Consider the following 18,594-nt stretch of genomic DNA (forward strand, 5'->3'; position numbering starts at 1 on the left):
TTTTTCTGTTAAACGATAAGAGGCTCACTTTAAACAATATTATTAATAATAATAATTAATGATAATGATGATGAGAAGAAGAAGTAGAAAAATAGCGCACTGAAAAGTTCTGTAGATGGTTGATTATTTGAAAGAGTAAAACTTGAGAGAAGCTTGGCAAAAAAAGGGCACAGATTGATTTCATAGATTGAAAATTACATTGAAAAGACAAAAAACATTTTAAGTGTGAATAGACCAGCTGTTCAGATCATCCTGTAAAACACTGTTGGTCAAATATTTAAACTTGATGTCTGCATTAGAGAACATGGTGTGGGGTGAGGCTGTAAATCTTATCTTATTTTTTTAGTACGTGTCAAGTAAAATGCCCTGTAACATGTTTCACAAATTACAAATTGGGAATATGACTTGGCTACAGCTTGAAAAAACATTTCAGTCAAAAGATTTTTTTTTGCTTTAATCCATGGGTATTTCTAGTTGTTGTCTTGTATAGTGATACCACTAAATATGACACACTAGACTTCTAAATTCTAAATTCTAAATCAAGAATGTAATGCTTGTCCACAAATACTACAAATATTTTCAGAACTACAGTATACAGAGCCCCCAAGGGTCAGGAGAATATTGTAGACAACAAAACTGAATTGGAAAATACAAGCTAAAAAACAACAGACCACAGCCCCCTCAGCCCAAAAGCTCTCCACCTGTTTCAAAGGTGAAATCATGACCTCATCATGATAGTACTGTTAACAGACAAGATACACATATGGAGAAATAGAATTTTTAGTTTTTCAGTTCCTCCTGGGGGGCTCTGAAGAACTGTTGGTGAATAATTGGTTGATATTGTAAATTAACAACTCAATACATTAAATAAAGGGTTTTAGAATCAACAGTGGTGTGTATTTCATTGTAATTAAGTTCCCCACCCTACTTTAATTGACACAGTGAAAATATTTAGGGTTTTTGTTTGGCAGTCGTAGCTGCCAGTCATTTGACTGTTTTTCTAAGGTGGCTTTTAAGGATTATTAAAGGTGTTTGATCATAATTTAGGAAAAATCAGTAGAATAATGGTATTTTTCTGCAGAACTTTTAACATTGTCACTTTATTAAAGGTGTTTGATTGTAATAATTTAGGAAAAATCTATAAAATAACGGTATTTTTCTGCAGAACTCTTAGCATTGTCACTTTATTAAAAGTGTTTGATCGTAATAATTTAGAAAAAATCTGTAAAATAACAGTATTTTTCTGCAGAACTCTTAGCATTGTCACTTTATTAAAAGTGTTTGATTGTAATAATTTAGGAAAAATCTGTAAAATAACGGTATTTTTCTGCAGAGCATTTAATGAAAATTTCTGTAAAAGTAATGTTTCTGGACTTTATTTGAATTAGGATATTTTACTTTAATATTACGTTTTTTGTTTGGCAGCCGTAGCTGCCAGTCATTGACTGTTTTTTTTACAGTTTTTTTTTTTACAGTGTGTAGTTAATTATGAACAGTTATTATTGTTATCTGTTTTCATTTTGTTTTAAGGTTTGCATAATATGACCTCTTCATGTGGTTTTGGGCCTTGATTGAGCCCTCTCTGCCATCTATGGTCAGTGTTCGACAAGCACAGAGAGGAACTCTCACTGATTCAAATGCCGCAACTCATTCCCTGCAGCCCATTGATGAGTTGTTACTGTTCCTAAACTACCTGGCCCTTGGATCCAAGCAGCTGACCGGTACAGTGTCCATCAGTCCACAGTCAGCCGAATCATAACATCATGGAGCAACTTCCTGTATACATTACTCGGCTCGATAAGGATCTGGATGCCTGAGGAGCAGATTCGCGAATCTCTGCCTGCAGACTTCAAGGACTACCCTGACACTATGGTCATCCTTGACTGCACTGAGCTGAGATGCCAGTGCCCGTCTTCCCCTCTTTTCCAGAGTGAGGTGTTTTCATCCTACAAAACCCACTGCACTCTGAAAGGGCTCATTGGAATTGCACCACATGGGGCAGTGACATTTATCACAGCACTGTACGCCGGGTCTATCAGCGACAAGCAGATCACACGAGAATCTGGTCTCCTCACCCTCCTAAAACCTGGGATGGCTGTCATGGTAGACAGAGGCTTTCTTATTGATGACATTGTACCCTGCAAGATCTACAGGTCTCAAACGTCTGCAGGTGAAGTTAGGGAGACCCAGGCCATAGCACGTCTCAGGGTGCATGTGGAGTGCCTCATTCGCCGGGTCAAGGAGCACAAATTCTTTGACTCTGAAATTCCCCTTCGGCTTTTTCAACCAACTCTACACTGTGGCCCGTCTCCTCACAAAATATGGGTCAAGCCCCCGCTGCATGTCAGCAGTCTGACTGGATGGTCTCAGAAGCCTTTTGGCGAGGTTTTCAGCAGAGGTTTCCCCAATGTGTGACAGACCTCTCTGAATTTGGTGCCACTCAGCACAGGAACTCTGCTCTCGTGTGCTGTTCTAGATTTTGCGTGCTGTCACCAAAGATGTTTCAAGGGATGCCATATGATGGTGTTGATGTTCCGAGCAGACAAATGCACAGGTAGAGGGTCCCAGCCTGTAATCAGAGAGTGGCAGCTGTGGGGGAGAAGGGGCAACTGTATGTGGACGGGTCCTGGGGACTGTCCTTGTTGGTAGCTGGTAGGACAGCACACTTCCCTCTTGCACCTGACCAAACTTGGATTCAACCAGAGATACATCACTGGAGACATCGTTATTATCATGGGAGCTTCATCAGCAGTGAGTCCATGATACACGTCCTTAACTTTCAGCGGTGGAGATGTCTGGCAGAGTGCAGTTGACGCCTTTATACAAGTTGCTTCTGTGAAAAAAAACAACACAAACAAGTCATGTCATAAATAAGAAATACATGTGCAAAAGTATGTGTGTAGGCATATGTAACTAAACTACTTTGTGCATGTGACAGTGTGTGTGTGCTTGTGAGTTGCTTGCATGAAGGAGGGTGTGTGTGTGTGTGTGTGTCCATGTCCATGGAAGTAAGTAAATGTGTGCAAAGGTGGGGGTGGTGGTACATACATATTATTTGTAGCTACGTGTGCATTTAAGCAAGGTAAGTGCTTCTCTGTGTGTGTAAATGTGTGCATGTAAGTGGATGTGTTCTGTGTGTGTGTGTGTGTGTGTGTGTGTGTGTGTGTGTGTAGTATCAATAGTAACAAATACCTGATCTTTCTGCTGTTAAATTCAGATAAAACCGAAGTTATAGTACTTGGTCCTAAACACCTTAGAGATAAGGTCTAATCATATAGCTAGTTTGGATGGCATGAACTTGGCCTCCAGCACCACCGTCAGGAATCTGGGAGTTACCTTTGATCAAGATATGTCCTTCAACTCCCACATAAAACAAATTTCAAGGTCTGCATTTTTTCATCTACGTAACATTGCAAAAATCAGGCCCATCCTGTCCCAAAAAGACGCAGAAAAGCTAGTCCATGCATTTGTTACTTCCAGGCTGGACTATTGTAATTCTCTATTATCAGGCTGCCCTAACAAGTCTCTAAAGAGTCTCCAGCTGGTCCAGAATGCTGCAGCACGTGTACTGACAGGAACTAAGTAAAGAGATCATATTACTCCTGTATTGGCCTCTCTGCACTGGCTCCCTGTAAAATCAAGAATAAAGTTTAAAATCCTTCTCCTCACCTACAAAGCTGTTAATAGTCAGGCACCATCATATCTCCAGGAGCTCATACTACCCTATTACCCAACTAGAGCATTACGCTCCCAGAAGGCAGGATTACTTGTAGTTCCTAAAGTCTCCAAAAGCAGAATGGGAGCCAGAGCCTTCAGTTATCAAGCTCCTCTTCTGTGGAACCATCTTCCTGTTTTGGTCCGGGAGGCGGACACCCTCTCTACCTTTAAGAGTAGACTTAAGACCTTCCTTTTTGATATAGGTTATAGTTAGGGCTGGCCCAGGCCTGTCTTGGACCAGCTCTTAGTTATGCTGCTATAGGCCCAGTCCGGGGGACAAATGACACACTGAGCTTCTCTCTTCTCCTCTCCTCTCCATCTGTATACATTATGCCTGTATACATGCCCCATCTCTGCATGTCACTGACTTCACTTCTTCCCCGGAGTCCTTGTGCTTTCTAGTCCTACAGGCTGTCATGGATCCTGGCCGCGCCCGGGTCGTAAATCGTGGATGCGCCTACTGCCATGGCCCTGCCTGACATCCACCACTACTGTTGCTAATATTAGTCATATCTCTGTTACATACGTTTCACTACTATTATTGTAATGCATTATTACATACTATCCTTACCGTTAAACACTACTACTGTTATTACTAGTAGTCACATATCCATGTGCATTTCATTATTATTGCTGTAATACCTCTTTTCTCATTCCTGTCAACCATCTATTATAATTGTATACATTGTGATCTCGTTGATCTGCTCTGTACATGCGACATCTATTGCACGTCTGTCCGTCTTGGGAGAGGGATCCCTCCTCTGTGGCTCTTCCTGAGGTTTCTTCCGCATTTTTTTTCCCTGTTAAAAGGGTATTTTTTCTCACTCGAATCAAGGGTCAAAGGACAGAAGGTGTCGTCTCTGTACAGATTGTAAAGCCCTCTGAGGCAAACTGTGATTTGTGAATTTGGGCTATACAAATAACATTTGATTTGATTTGATTTGATTTGATTCCTTCTACAAGCTTCCTCTCCCTTGGTCTGGCTGACAGGATGACCATGTCATTAACTGGACCAGGTTTAATGCCCTGCATCCAAACAAAAACACATTTCAATGAACATTGAACCGATATCCATACATAAGATAAAAGTCATTAATAGGTTGGTTACTATGGTCCTTGGTTTGTGCCACTTCTGTTCAGTCTCTGTACAGCTGAACACTGGGGGAACAGATGTAAGCCTCAGCTGGGAGTAGTGGGCCGTCTGGTACAGCAGAGCTGCCACGTGGCTGCACAAGGCTGTACCTGCCACACAGGTGCACTGGCATCTCTGCAACTCGACTGGTTTTGATTCCCTTAGCACAATCTGTTTACAATAGCAAATGTTAGTTAGAGAACAAAATGTACTGGCTGCAAGTGTAATAATAGAAAGACAACATTAAATTAGTGAACTTCTGTTAGTAAACTTAAAAATTGTTAAAAGTGAAACAGGAAAAAGTGTCATAAAAACACAATTTATTTGTAGTTTACCATATAAAATAGATATGTGTAATCTCACTTTACTTATTTCAAAGAAAAATACAAGATAAATCTTTAATTGAAGTTATAGGAAATTATAAGAACTCAGAGCACAATCTTGTTTCTGTGAGAGCCATTAATTTTACATTCTTTCTGAATATGACACCTCGGGTACCATATGACATAGTTCAATGATAGTCTTTATACGCTATTCGCAGCAATGACATGACTCACAGAAACTTGATTTGACAAACAGAAACCTGTTTCTTAGCTTGAACTGAACCTGCAGGATGACTTACCCTTACACTCAGACAGTGAGGCTTCTGGCTTTTCCTCATGGACCTGTAGCACTCAGCCCTAACTGTGACCTCTCCTGCCTCCTTGTTTAAAACTGAGATTAACATTAGGGTTAGGATAATACATTGCACAAACAAAAAAAAAAAAAAAACAGTTAATGACGCTAACCTACCACTATGCTAACATTAGCTATACATAGTAAATAAACGTTGCTTTGTTACTGAGCTAACTTTGGCTAGTTAAGGGCTAGCATGTATCAGAGTCGGTTTGGTGAAGTGTTAACTTACCTTCATAGTTGTTTATATAACTGGACACGTACAATTTGAACCCTTTATCCTATTAGTTTTTCTGGATTGTTACTGTTCAATGTTCTTCGTCTTCTCTTCGTCATCGTCATCTTCTTCTTATTATTATTATTCTTCGTCTTCTCTCCGTTTTAAGGCCAGAAAATGACCAATCATAGGAGGGCCGGGGTCAGCCTTGGTCTCCGCCACCAAAGTGTCAAAAGTCTTGCTTCGAGCGAGCAGAGCTCCACCGCGAGCGAGCACAGGGGAGAGAGAGAGCGAAAACGGGAACGAGCCAGCACGCGCAAAGCAGCTGCACAGTGTTGCTGTGTGTGTCGCTGTTGTTTTTTACTCGCTCGCACCTGCCTCTGCTTCACTCTGTTGCTGAATATGTTCGCGACGATCAAACAAGTGCGCGCGGCAGGTGAAATCTGCGAGCGTGACACGAAATAATTCACTGCTTTTGACTCAAATATAACTGCATAGTACCCCCGTGGGTCTCCAGCTGAACTTTGAGGAATAAGAAACTACATCAGACTTATCATCAGCATGAGGGTGAGTCGATAATGACTGAATTTTGTTTTAGAGTGAACTATTTCCTTTAAAGGTCAAAAATAAGCGTGGCCAAAAATGGAGGGGAGAGTCGAGAATTGCCAGACAATGCCACCTGGGGAATTGCACCCCAGGAAATACAATAGCCACTCTTACTATAGAAGATCACAGAGATTCGTTACACTAATAGATTTAAAGAGGACGAGAGACAGACTTCCAAATACAACAGAGGGGACACAACTCAAACCAAAGAAAACTACTACAAACCACCACGTGCCACACCAAATTCAGGGGAGTGAGAGGGGAACCACCACCGGGGGAAGTCTGCCGCACACTACACCCGCTCCTGTCCTGGAAAAGAAAGAATCAAAATTATGATACAGCTTATGGTGGGACACTCAGGCAGACGGATTGTACAGCTAAAACAGGAGTCATACCTACCATACAAATACCCTGCTCGGTGCAAACAACTGGAGCACGCCAGAAAGAGCCCTCTCCCGATGAACGCCACACAGGAAAAACAGGAGAGTAATTTTTCCAGAGTGCAGAGTATTTTCCTCCGAAATAGTCGAATTTAATCAGTTTTGACTATAATTATTACTCGCAGCCAATAGAGTAGGAGCAAAAATACAGATTAAATTCTACTGGAGTAAAACAGCATGAAACCACACCCACTAATGTTCCAGTTAAGTTTCGTTTCTGCCGCCATTACAAATCTCTTGCATGAAGCAGCAGCAGCAGACACCTGAGCAGACCAGGCGGGCAGCGAGGTACATCCTTGGCAGCGACGACACGGACGAGAAGAGAAGAGATGTCAGGTAAGTTTACTGTAACGTTAATTAGTTAACTTACTGTATGTAAGATGAAAGTTTTGACCGACATTCCCGCTGAAAAGCACCGTTAGTTGCTAACGTTAGCTAGATGCTACCGTTAGCTTCTAGCTAACGGTAGCATTTGACAACGCAAATTGTGCAATTGTGCACATTAATTAATTATTAATTGCGCTTTTAGTGGTTTATAGACGGTATTAATGCCAAGCGACTCGGTGTAACGCCTGTATTAACGTAAATTATCAACGGAGCAGTATCAGTTATTCTTAACAAACATTAGCAGGCGTTGCTGAGCAGTTGCAACACGTGTATTTGACTCTAAACAGAGGAGAGCGCTGGAGAAAGACGTTTTTAACTGTAGTTTGGTCTGAATTTTGAGCATAAACTGCAGTCATTTGCTGCAGGTGGACCAGAATGTAATTGTGCTCCCTTTCTGGTGCAACACGTGTGTTTTACTCTGAACAGAGCTATATAGAGCAGGGCTATTCAATTAGCAGCTGCAGGTCAACTTGACACATGCAATGATTGGCTTTTTGTTTTACCCCCACAGAAACCCCTCAACAATACAGTTATTTCTTTGACCAGGATTTAATTAAGTTACCGTCTGCTTACTTTTTGGCTATATTACAGCATGAGTTGCACAGAAAATGGAAATTCAGAACTTAAGTATTAATGTTAGTTAATGGAATTGTTGTACTGTCTTTTAACTTGTAATTGTTAAAACTACTAAATTGCTGTGTATATTTTTGATAATGTAAATGAAATACATTTTCTTTGTGTCTTGTCATTAAGGATGCAGGCTGTACGAGTAAAGTACAAAGATCGCCAGAAGTACATTTGTTATGAGGGGCAACTGACCTTCAAATTGTTTTTGGACTGTGGTGAGTGAAAAATTTCACAAATTTTGCAAAATAACGTCTGGCAGTAGTTCTCAACTAGTCTAGTCTCAGGACCTACATTGGTTCTTGACCATTAAGTCATGACCCAAACACTAAAATAGTGCAGTAATACACAATGGGCCGGATCTACTAAGATCCTAAATTGCTTGTACTAATCTGCTTGCGCAATCTAGAAATTTGCATGTGGGGTTGAACCGCGGTTTGCGGGTGATTTATTAAGAGTGATTGCGTAAATTACAACAGGTGCAAAAGTGTTGGAGACACGCCTATTTAAAAGAGGGTTTAGCGTGTTTCATGGTTTTCAGCACGGCGAGTTTGAGAGAGCGAAAGCGTAAAGTGAACCTTTTTTGCGCACTGTTAGTAAATCAGTTTGTACATTTTTGTGCGTGTGCAAGGAGTTTGCACACGTTTTACTACACGCAAACCTTTAGTAGATCCGGCCCATTGTCTTTGTGCACTATGAAATTAAAACATAAATTCAAAAAAGTGCAACTAGGGCTAAAAACTCAATGAAATAGAAAGGCAGTTTAAATTATAAAAAGACAGAAATGTGGAAAGTGGCCCTAAAATGCCATCATAAGAAAATGTCTGAGATTTTTTCCCCCTATAGTTACCATTTTAATGTCTATAACAACACACATCGAATTTGTCAGTAAGCTTGTGCAATTTTCTTTTGTCTTTAGTTGCCAAGAAATTTGACATCCCAACTCTGGACTTAAAAGTCTATGATGATTCAAAGACTGAAGTTGACGAGGAGGTGTTCGAGTTTCTTGTAAAAAAACAAGACCTTGGTGTGTTGGAGATTTGTTTACCCCAAGACCCAAATCCTGATGGTGAGTTTCTTATATAAGTTCATAGCCTTATTTTCATCTGTACAATCCAGGCTAATCTAACATGTTCTAAATATGTGAGTCAAGTAGATCTCATTTTTATATTTTGAAATTATCTTGGTTTCTCTGCTCTTCTGCACCACCCCTTAAATCTTAACATGATTGCTAGATTCGTGGAGCTCTTCTGCAAGCAACTCCTTTGCTAATAACTCCAGTGGAGACCATGAGGGGGACTCTGATGACTCCATCATACTGCAGCATAGTCCTGCGACAAGACAGAGAGCTGACGATACCAGTCGAGCTCAAGTAAGCTCTGCAGAATTACTTTCAGCAAGTTGACAAGTTGAAGTTGACAATTCCAAAATTCTTACTGTCAGTTAAACAGATAATTTTGTCCATTTTTTACCCTCTCTTAGATGATTGAAAACATTCTGAAGAACAAACCTGGAGGAGAGAGGATCATGAGCGAGTATGCTCGGACAAAAAGCCTAACAGATGTCAGAAGACGTGATATGGTCAAGATATTGGTTGCACATATGACAAGTGAACATGGGTATGTTGAATAATTTTAGCTACACTATATTTTGACTTGACTTAGTGCAGTACAGCATCCCTGTTTTTACAGATTTGAATCTCAGTACATTCAGTTAAGAGTGTGTGTGTCTGTGTGTGTGTGTAGCGTAAACAGAGAGCTAACTTACTACTTACTCATATTGATAGCTGTAAACGTTAATATTAGCGATGAAGATTTGATTCATTAGCCTTAGGAACAAGAGCCTTGTGCAGTTTGGGATGATATAGAGTCAGAGTGTAGTAAAGTTGAATACAGTTGTAAGCACTGAGCACAAAATGCACTTTTGTTATATTTAAGTTAGTGAGACCAAAACTTCAATAATAACAGGGTTTCCCCCAGTGTATCATAAGCCTGGCAGACCGCCAGGTCTTACTTGCCCCCCCGCCAGGCTAAACATTGTTTATTTATTTTAAATCAGTCTTGCGCTCCATCAACACGTGATCAGGTGTCTTTTTCATCACCTGACAACGTCACAACTTCGTCGCGCATAACGGGACATGTCATGTCCCATCATGCTCATCAGACCGCTGCTTCACCAGCTGACCGAGAGTAACGCACCAAGTCGACGTCGACCTCGTAGCCGTTACCGTGAGCCGAGCCGCGGCTCTAGAGGCTCAGCCAGCTGCTGCAGCGGCTAGTAGCTGTTAGCTGTTAGCACGTCGTCCCCTGCGGTGTCAGAGCTCCGGACTTCTGTGAGCCGAGGTGCTTTCACCAGATGTGAACATGACCCAGTGTTTCATTGTTCAGCTCGTACGGTTCGCATTTACACACGTTTGTTTTCTCTGGTCCAAACAGTAGATTACAGAGTATCTTTGGTAGATCCGTGATTGTCACGTTTCCATGACGACTGACCGGAAAAAGACGCGTGATCATGTTCACGTGACTCCAGATTGTAAAAATCTCTGAGGAAAAAAATAAAGTTTTAAAGTTTTCTGGGGGAAACCCTGAATTCCTTAGGTCAGCCAGTGCCTTATCCGTTTACTCAGCTGTTTGCACTTTATGCTACAATTGTTTGTTGCTACAAGCATATTTCATGAAAGGTTTAATGAACTATCATCTTAATTGTCTTCATTTTTAGTTAGCATATACCTTAAACACTTAAAGCTGAAAGCTAATGATTGTTATATAAGATCAGCTGCATGCTGGTGCGATAAACTGTATGTTATACATTCAATTTACGTATGATCCGATTAGTCGACTAATCGAAAAAATAGTCGGTGATTAGTCGACTATCAAAATAATCGTTTGTGGCAGCCCTAATTGTAATTGGCAACCATTCAATTGCCCAGCCCTAATATTTGGGATTACCACTTTAAGGAGATAAATGAACACATTTTAACTTTCTCATTCAAAACTGAATAACATTTTCTTTACTTTAGGAGCATTTTTACAATGCAGAAGACGGTAGTGGGTATCTGGCATGGCGACTGAAATTTGTTCAAAAGGAAGCATCAGAGGGACAAAAGAAGACCTCCCGTCAGTCACCAACACTAATCGGTAGCTATGTGACATTGATTGTAGTTGGACTTGGATGTCTGATTCATGATGTAAGCAAGTGTTTGTTTTTTTTCAGTCTTACTGTTTTAGTCGCTCTTATTGTGTGTCTGAAGCAACTGAATCCTACTTTTCATCTGATGACACAACTGCATGTTTGGCCTTCCTTTCTGAGTGTCCGAGCCTTGTTTCTTATATCTTAGGAGCAGGGTTTCTGCTGGTGTCTTAGAGTCTTTAAAATGTATTGGATTATGAAGTACTTTTATGACGTTTGACTCTCACAAATGTTTTTTTTTAAAAATACATTCTATTGATCACACTCTTAACAAACCATAACATATTAAAGCAAACTGTGCAGTGCAGCCCAGTCAGAATTAGTACACCTAGCTAGTGTTAAATTTAGGGGAAAAAATTCAGTTGAATATTCTTTGAAGTTATAGTCAATTTGCAAGAAAAAAACTTTGATATTCTCAGAGTCAGTTTTTTTTTCTCACAGTTTCAATGACTAATCTCAGAATAATAGACCTTTGTTTCTCTTAAATTTGCTGTCAGTATTAATATCAGAATACTTCTTCTTCTTTTTTTTCTCTGAATACTCCCACCACGTGCACTTCATTATTATTTTTTCTTCAATTGGTCTTAGGTCTTAAATTATGTTCATAAAGTCTGAAATTGAACTTCCTTAAACCTGCAGAAACCCTGAAGGACACAATATAGCGTAATTTACTTGTATAGAGCAGACAAATCCAGTAATCTGTAAATGTCCCACCACTGTTACAGGTGGTCCAAAGGCTGAGAGAGACCCCCTCAGAGAGGAAAGCTGGCTAATGACAGAAAACCTGTGTTGTGAGGCCATTGCATTGATGAAGCATACAGCTGATGAAGCAATTGTCAAGGAGAAGATGAAGCAGACTTTCACCTATCGCCAAAAGATGGTTCATGACCCAGTGAAGTCCTCTGAAATATTCACAGCATTTCCAAGATTCCTAGACATAGCAGGAATGGTATGTGCATCTTTAACTGCCTTGCCTTGAAAGTGTCAGGCCTTTTCTAATATCCTGGTTATGGTTCTAGTATATCATGATAGTGGCACTCCATAATGTTTACTGTTCTGTCTTTACTTATTCTTGTCTGCAGATTGAGCAGGATTTTAGTCTGATGTTTGGTGATGCCATCTCTGCAAAGTTCCTGGAGAAGTGGCCGACTGTCTACAAGCAGAAAGTCCTTAAACAAAGCCGTGGCCTCACACAGACAGCTGAACTTCAAGACCTGGTTCAAAATGCTGAATCCACAACAGAAGTGGAAAATGGTATGTTGGAATTGCCCTCAAATGATATTGCCCCCATTCCTAATCCTATTAAACATTTTTAAAGATTGTGGTCAAATCTTGGTGAGATCACTATCTTTTTTTTTTTTGCAAACCAAGGCTCATTTTAATGTAAACACTAATGAAGTTCTCGTGTCACAGACTGGGACCAGCATCGAGGGGCATCTGGACAGCATCACAGAAAGCCTTCAACCCTACCTGCTTGCTGTGGGAGCCCAGAGGAGTGTGATTCACAAGTACTTCATTGTGATTGACAAACATGCCATCCCTTGTAAGTCACCAGACTCTCTTGCCTGTTTTGATGAGCTTTTCAAAGCTCATTTTGTCTTCAGCACCTCATACAACCTGGATCTGGCAAATGTGTACAACTTCTTGCAAACCGCCATTTATGAAATAGATGTTGCTACCACTAAAGTCAATCCCAGAGTTGCAGAGTTGAGAGCTCGAATGCTGCATTGAGTTGAGACTAAAATGTTGTGCTTTGTTTGCAAAAGCCCTCAGCAAATGTTAATTCCCTGATAAAGCACCTAAAGTTGATCCACAGGCTTTGTTCAGGAAAGACACTTCGTCTTAAATGTGGTCAGGCTGGTTGTTCACAAGTTTATGGCACTTTTTCTGGGTTTAGAAAGCATCTCAATAAAGCACATGAACCTTGTTCCGATCCTGGTGAAGGCCCATCTAGATCTGAAGATTTCTCAGTTAGTGATTTTGATGAAATATGTATTGTGCAGGTTTAGTTGTTTGTCTTAAAGTCCAATGTGAGATGCCAGTTTTTCACAAAATCCACCACGTTGTTGTCAAAGATGAGATGTTACTGTTAGTTACTTTTGCACTACAAACAATATGTCTTGATGAGCATTTTAATGCATTCAAAGTAGTGTGTACAACTGAGGGACCTCATGTGGTTAATGTTAAAGAGCTGTTCTGTTACAAAGCATTTGACATACAGATGTCATACAGTCGTGATGATTCAAGCTTGTTTATTGTACCATACCGTTTCCTGTGATTTAAAAAAATGACTCCTAGATGGATTGCAATGCAATTTTGGCATTTTTTGTTTTATTTTTATTTATACTGTATGTATTATTGAAGGCTGACTAGAGGCCAAAATTGTAATTTACAGAGGCCATAATTTATTTTTCTGGCTTGTATTTTTCTGGCTGACTTTATGTATTTTATTGTATTGTTTTTTAAAGAATTAAAGTGTGTAAATTCAAATTTCTGATGTATTGATCTTTTAAGTTTAGATAATCTTCCAGAATTGAGTTATAATGCTACCCTGTATCGAGTAAAATACAACTCCATATCGAGTGAAATACAGCTCTATATTGAGTCAAATACAACTCTATATCGAGTCAAATACAGCTCTATATCGAGTTGTAATTGACTCGATATAGAGTGAAATACAACTCTATATTGAGTCAAATACAGCTCTATATCGAGTTGTAATTGACTCGATATAGAGTGAAATACAACTCTATATTGAGTCAAATACAGCTCTATATCGAGTCAAATACAGCTCTATATCGAGTCAAATACAGCTCTATATCCAGTTGTATTTGACTCGATATAGAGTGAAATACAACTCTATTTTGAGTAAAATGGCAGGAGAGTTGTTTTCATTTTATACTACACTGAGTAAAATATCATCATGTAGAGTAAAAAACAAACACTGAATAGAGTAAAAATTACTCTGAAAAATTTACTCAGCAATGAGAGTAAATTTTACTCTATTTAGACTGGGACCAAATATTATCTTTGTCAGAGTAAAATTTTATTCAATTTGAGTAAAATTTACTCCGATAAATTTACTGTGCAGGCAATAGTGTGCGCACTAGGGGTGGGAGGATCGTTCCAAATATCGATAGTATCGATACCAAGGTGAGTATTGGTATCGGATCGATACTAGCGTGATGAGATCGATATTTTTGTTGTAGTTTCTCTTCTATGAGTTCAGCAAATCACTCGTATTTCTTCACAGAGTTTGTGTGAGCGCAGCATCGCTCTCAGTCCTTATGCGCAGCACTCATCTCCACCTCTCTCACACCGCTCACTCAGGTTCACTAGGCCCCTCCCTCCCCACCTATCACTCAAGGTACTGAATGTATACTCAATATTATCACTTCCTTCTGTGTGAGTGATTACTTTAAGTACAGAAGGGCAGGGTGAGAACACACCCACAGAGACAGATAAATACCATGCGTTTCTTCTCAGACATAGAGTCTTCACTTTGTAACAGACCTGTGTGTTGCTTTGTGAATGCTCCTCAGGGCTGCCCCTGGCCAAATTGGGGCCCTTAGCAGAATTTTATTTTGAGGCCCCCCCTCCCCATTACAAAATGACTCTTTCAACAATGGAACAAGCCTTTTACAGATGCACACGTATGCATTTTCTGGATGCAAAGTCATTAATGAGGTCATCATATGACAGCTGCTGTGCCACTTCTGAGTTGATGCTTATGATAGCCAGGCCACTCAAGCTTTCTTGCGCCATTGATGAGCTTCAGTTTTTGCTCAGCAAAGGCAACTGTAATGGGACTAGCCTCCTCACAAAGATTAAAATGCAATTAATGCAAATACGACTACAACTAATTATAATCATTATGATTTGGTTCGATGATATTTCTATATTTAAATATTTTTAGATACTTATTTTTACATTTAGTACTTAGGTTCTATATTCCTACACTGCTCTTTGCTGCTGCAACACTTTGAATTTCTCCATTGTGGGTCAAATGAAGGATTATCTTAATTTATCTTATTTTATCTAATCTTATACTGTTATGAATTAAATTCACCAAAAGATGGCGACATTTTACCCCCATAAAAATAGCCCAAAACTTCTATTCTTCGACCTGTGTGTGTCCGTTAGTGTGTGTCCGTGTGTCCGCACCCGAGAGAGGCGGCAGGTGGAGGGGCTAACTGGCAGAGATGAGAGATGGTGAAACGCTGTTTTGTTTTGTTTTTTAAAAAGCGACCAACTCCTCCGTCTGGCTTTCAGACATGACTCTCCATGTGGCTACCGCTACACACATAAACAAGGACACGGGTAAGAAAGCGCGTCACTGCCCGTAATTTGCTATGATTGGTCGGTCAGGTTGACGACGTTATACGTTTGGTGCGTCGGTGCATCAGCATAGAACTACAATTTATAGAATGTGCCCTAGACGATCCCTACGATCTCTGCACTTTGGCAGATCGTCTTCACATTCTAATCCTTCACAATCTAATATCGTCATATCGCCCACCCCTAGGTGGGAGTTGGAGTGTGAGCTGAGCTGGTGGTGACAGGGGCTGGATCAGACACGTCCAGCAGCTCTACAGTGGGGTGTAACCCACTTTCTTCAAAACCCTCACCTTCCAGCTCCTCCTCAGTGCCTACATCTTCAAGCAGTGTCTCAGTTTCCTCTGAGTCAGGATGTACATCCTCTGCAAGGCCTTTCCCATCTGGCTGTACAAGTAATCTATGCCGAGAAGCTCACCTGGGACAGTTGAGAGAACAATAGAGGGTGGAAAATTAACTTTCGGATAATGCATTAAAAAGAATATACTGTATAGTGAATATGGCAAGTAGCTTCATCAGGATGAAAAGCTTAAACTTACCAGTGTAAACAGCAGGTGGCTGAAAAGACGGGACAAGGTGCCTTCCAAAGACCTTGACACTGAGGGTGTTAACACAGTGAACAAGGTCTCCAGAATAACTCAGCAGGGGGGCAGGCTTGACTGCTAGGGATGCAGCTTCTCGGTCCTGGTTCCAGCTGTTCAGTCCTTCCAGGAGGTACAGCTGGATATTGAAGCTGTTGGCACTCGTTCCTTAAGATAGTAGAAAGGTAAACACAATGATACGTTTATTTGTTGTGTTTGGTCATCTGTAAATTATTAATAGGCTTTATGCATAGCTCCACTAACTTCCTGAACTTAAACCATGACAAACAACAGAATTGCGATGTTAAAGAATCTTACTGATGAATAATGATTCATACTGACCTGGAATGAACCTGTTTACATGCAGGTGAAAGGACTCCAATGATGTGGACCCTCTGGCACACCTGTAGTTTGGCAGCACAATGCCTGCCTTGGTGGTGGTGCCTGTCTGGGTGTAAAGAAGCACACCTGGTTCGTCCTGTATGCACTTAACATGCCTCTGTTGGACTCGCCAGATGTGCTGCATCCTTTCCTGGTCCAGAAGAGAAACACCAAGAAAATCCCTGCCCTTTGCCCCCATCAGTTTATTAAGGAGCTGCTCGATCATGACTACTGTCTGCCGCTGTCCTCTTGTCTGCCTCCGGCAGTGCAGTGCCAGCTCGTCTTTGGTGATGTGCTGATGGACCAGACTGTCAGTGATGCCAGGGACACCTTCCTGTCTCAGCTGCTCCCGCTTGGCCTGATGCAGCAAGGCAACATCTCCAAGTCCAGCTGGTCCAAGATTGTCTTGCTGGAGGAAAGATATGTTGTTTTCCAACCAGCTGAGAGTCTCTGTGATCATCAGGTGATACCTGTCCACATCCAGAATGTGGCGGGCTCTCTTGTGAGCTCCATAGCTTGTGAGCTGTGTACCATAAGCAGGACAGGACAGCCTGACCTTCCACAGGTGGTATGGCATCCACAAGAGAAGCCGGTGGTGGAAAAAGCGCTCCAGAGTGGGGACCTGATGGTATATGAGAGATGGCTCTGGTGGATCATACCACAGCTTCCGGTCTGTGCGCAGACGCTGTTTTTTCCACAGGGCCGCTGAAATCCACTTCTGATCTTGAGGTGGTATGGTCTTCAGCAGCTTTGTGGGCAGCCAAGCAGCGTCTGAAACAGGTGGAATCTCCACATTTTCAGGCAATGGTGAGGTGAGAGGAGCAGAGGGAGTTCCAGAGGAGATACAGGAGGAGGTGGCAGATGACACTTCCTATTTTATGAAAAATAAAATAAAATAAAATAAGGTAAATAGATATGATAACAATCTACTCAAGAGCAGTTCCTGTTTCAAGTGTAGTATGATATCTTCTTACAACTGTAGCAGTGGAGGGCAGAATGGAAGAAACTGGGCTTGATACAGGAACAGGAGAGGGAGGAAGAGACAGAGGAGAAACGGTCTGCAGAAACTTCTTGGGACTGCGGCCAGGTGGTGCCACCTTTCTTTTGGTGGGGCTTGTGATGGGGCTGGATACATCAGAGGTCTGGGGGAATAAAGGCACAGTTCACAATATAGGATAACCATAGATGATAATGAATGAATAAATGAATGAATCTATCATTTGCGGGATAAATAAAGCAATAAAGGAATTCTGATTCTGATTCTATAGCAGTCAATAAAACCAGACCATTTCAACATGAAATGAATGCATGAAAGTCCCACTATAGTTACTGCTACATGAAAACAATAACAGTGTATATATATATTTTTAAATCAAAGTCAATCTATGTATCATTCTCTTTACATTACCTTAGATGAATGCTTCCTAGCCAAACTTAAATTTGGTTTTAACACGGCACCATGAGAGCCACCAAACCGCGGCTTTGTAAACTGACAAAAGGAAAAAAATGACATTAACTGGGGCTTTGTACATTTTATATAGTTGAGTATATTAATAATATTAATATAAATATCAGCAAAAGTAAATCCTCATTACTTACTGATGCCAAAGTCAAAATGGGCCTTCTAGGTTCACCACCAGCTAAGGAGACATCCTTTGGTGGTGGTGGTGGTGAACCTGCAGGCGAGGGTCCTGGCTGTACCGTCTCAGGGAGCGAACTGGAAGGCTACAGGTTCACAGACAAGAAAAAAAATTGTAATACTACAGAATTCAACACCAGCACGTCATAATTGTATGAGAGACTTCTGATACCTTCTTTGCATGGAAACCACAGTTACAGCTCTGTGCACCTCCAAACAGTGACATTTGTCCCCTCAACTGCATTATTCAAGACTTTTGTGACAACAAAAGTGAATACTTTACAGATTTCATTCATACTGTTATGCTAAAAGTGCATAAGAACATACTCTGAATACCGATCTCGTACTGATAAGCAGTAACGTACAGCGATAGAGTGGGGCAGGGGGTGTTTTAACACCCACACTTTTCCCTGTCAGAGGATTCAACAGCCACACTTTTTCTTTTTTTGTTGCTTCAAACATGACAACGGCTTTCAGTGTGACCGGCTGATGATTGGCTGTTCTGCCTTAAGTCCCGCCTCTGCTGTTTTAGATTTATCGTTCAGCTCATGCTGAGGAGGCGGGAACTAGCCATAGATATACATATACATAGACGCTTCACTGAGCGCTGAATCGTATGTCGAAGTCAGTGGAGTGAACTTTATAAAGCTCCTTCTACAAAGCGCTATAAG

At 40.9% G+C, this 18,594-nt stretch overlaps 1 protein-coding gene and 1 long non-coding RNA gene across 6 annotated transcripts; one reads left to right on the plus strand and one right to left on the minus strand.

The window, feature by feature from the left end:
- Positions 1 to 3,501: 3,501 nt before the first annotated feature.
- LOC311254009 lies at positions 3,502 to 6,837 on the minus strand. The gene is made up of 4 exons (XR_014622136.1): positions 6,747 to 6,837; positions 5,757 to 6,656; positions 5,472 to 5,563; positions 3,502 to 5,020 (listed from the first exon to the last, which is right to left on the minus strand). It is a non-coding gene; the product is annotated as an uncharacterized lncRNA (long non-coding RNA).
- Positions 6,802 to 13,588, plus strand: LOC311254007 (uncharacterized protein). 5 transcript variants are annotated; one of them, XM_084384439.1, is made up of 9 exons: positions 6,802 to 7,123; positions 7,928 to 8,016; positions 8,718 to 8,867; positions 9,034 to 9,170; positions 9,281 to 9,417; positions 10,818 to 10,914; positions 11,713 to 11,936; positions 12,070 to 12,241; positions 12,401 to 13,587. In XM_084384439.1, exons 1-6 carry the CDS (start codon positions 7,029 to 7,031, stop codon positions 10,867 to 10,869), a joined length of 660 nt encoding a protein of 219 aa, XP_084240565.1. In that variant the 5' UTR covers positions 6,802 to 7,028; the 3' UTR covers positions 10,870 to 10,914; positions 11,713 to 11,936; positions 12,070 to 12,241; positions 12,401 to 13,587. The 5 variants fall into 5 exon arrangements, with proteins under 5 accessions (XP_084240565.1, XP_084240564.1, XP_084240567.1 ...); XM_084384438.1 differs by having other exon boundaries at positions 6,803 to 7,123; positions 10,818 to 10,985; positions 12,401 to 13,588; XM_084384440.1 differs by having other exon boundaries at positions 6,804 to 7,123; positions 10,818 to 10,935; positions 11,713 to 11,879.
- Positions 13,589 to 18,594: the final 5,006 nt, after the last annotated feature.

Source organism: Pagrus pagrus, assembly GCF_965226575.1.
Source record: "Pagrus pagrus genome assembly, contig: HAP1_SCAFFOLD_125, whole genome shotgun sequence".
NCBI classification, from domain to species: domain Eukaryota; kingdom Metazoa; phylum Chordata; class Actinopteri; order Spariformes; family Sparidae; genus Pagrus; species Pagrus pagrus.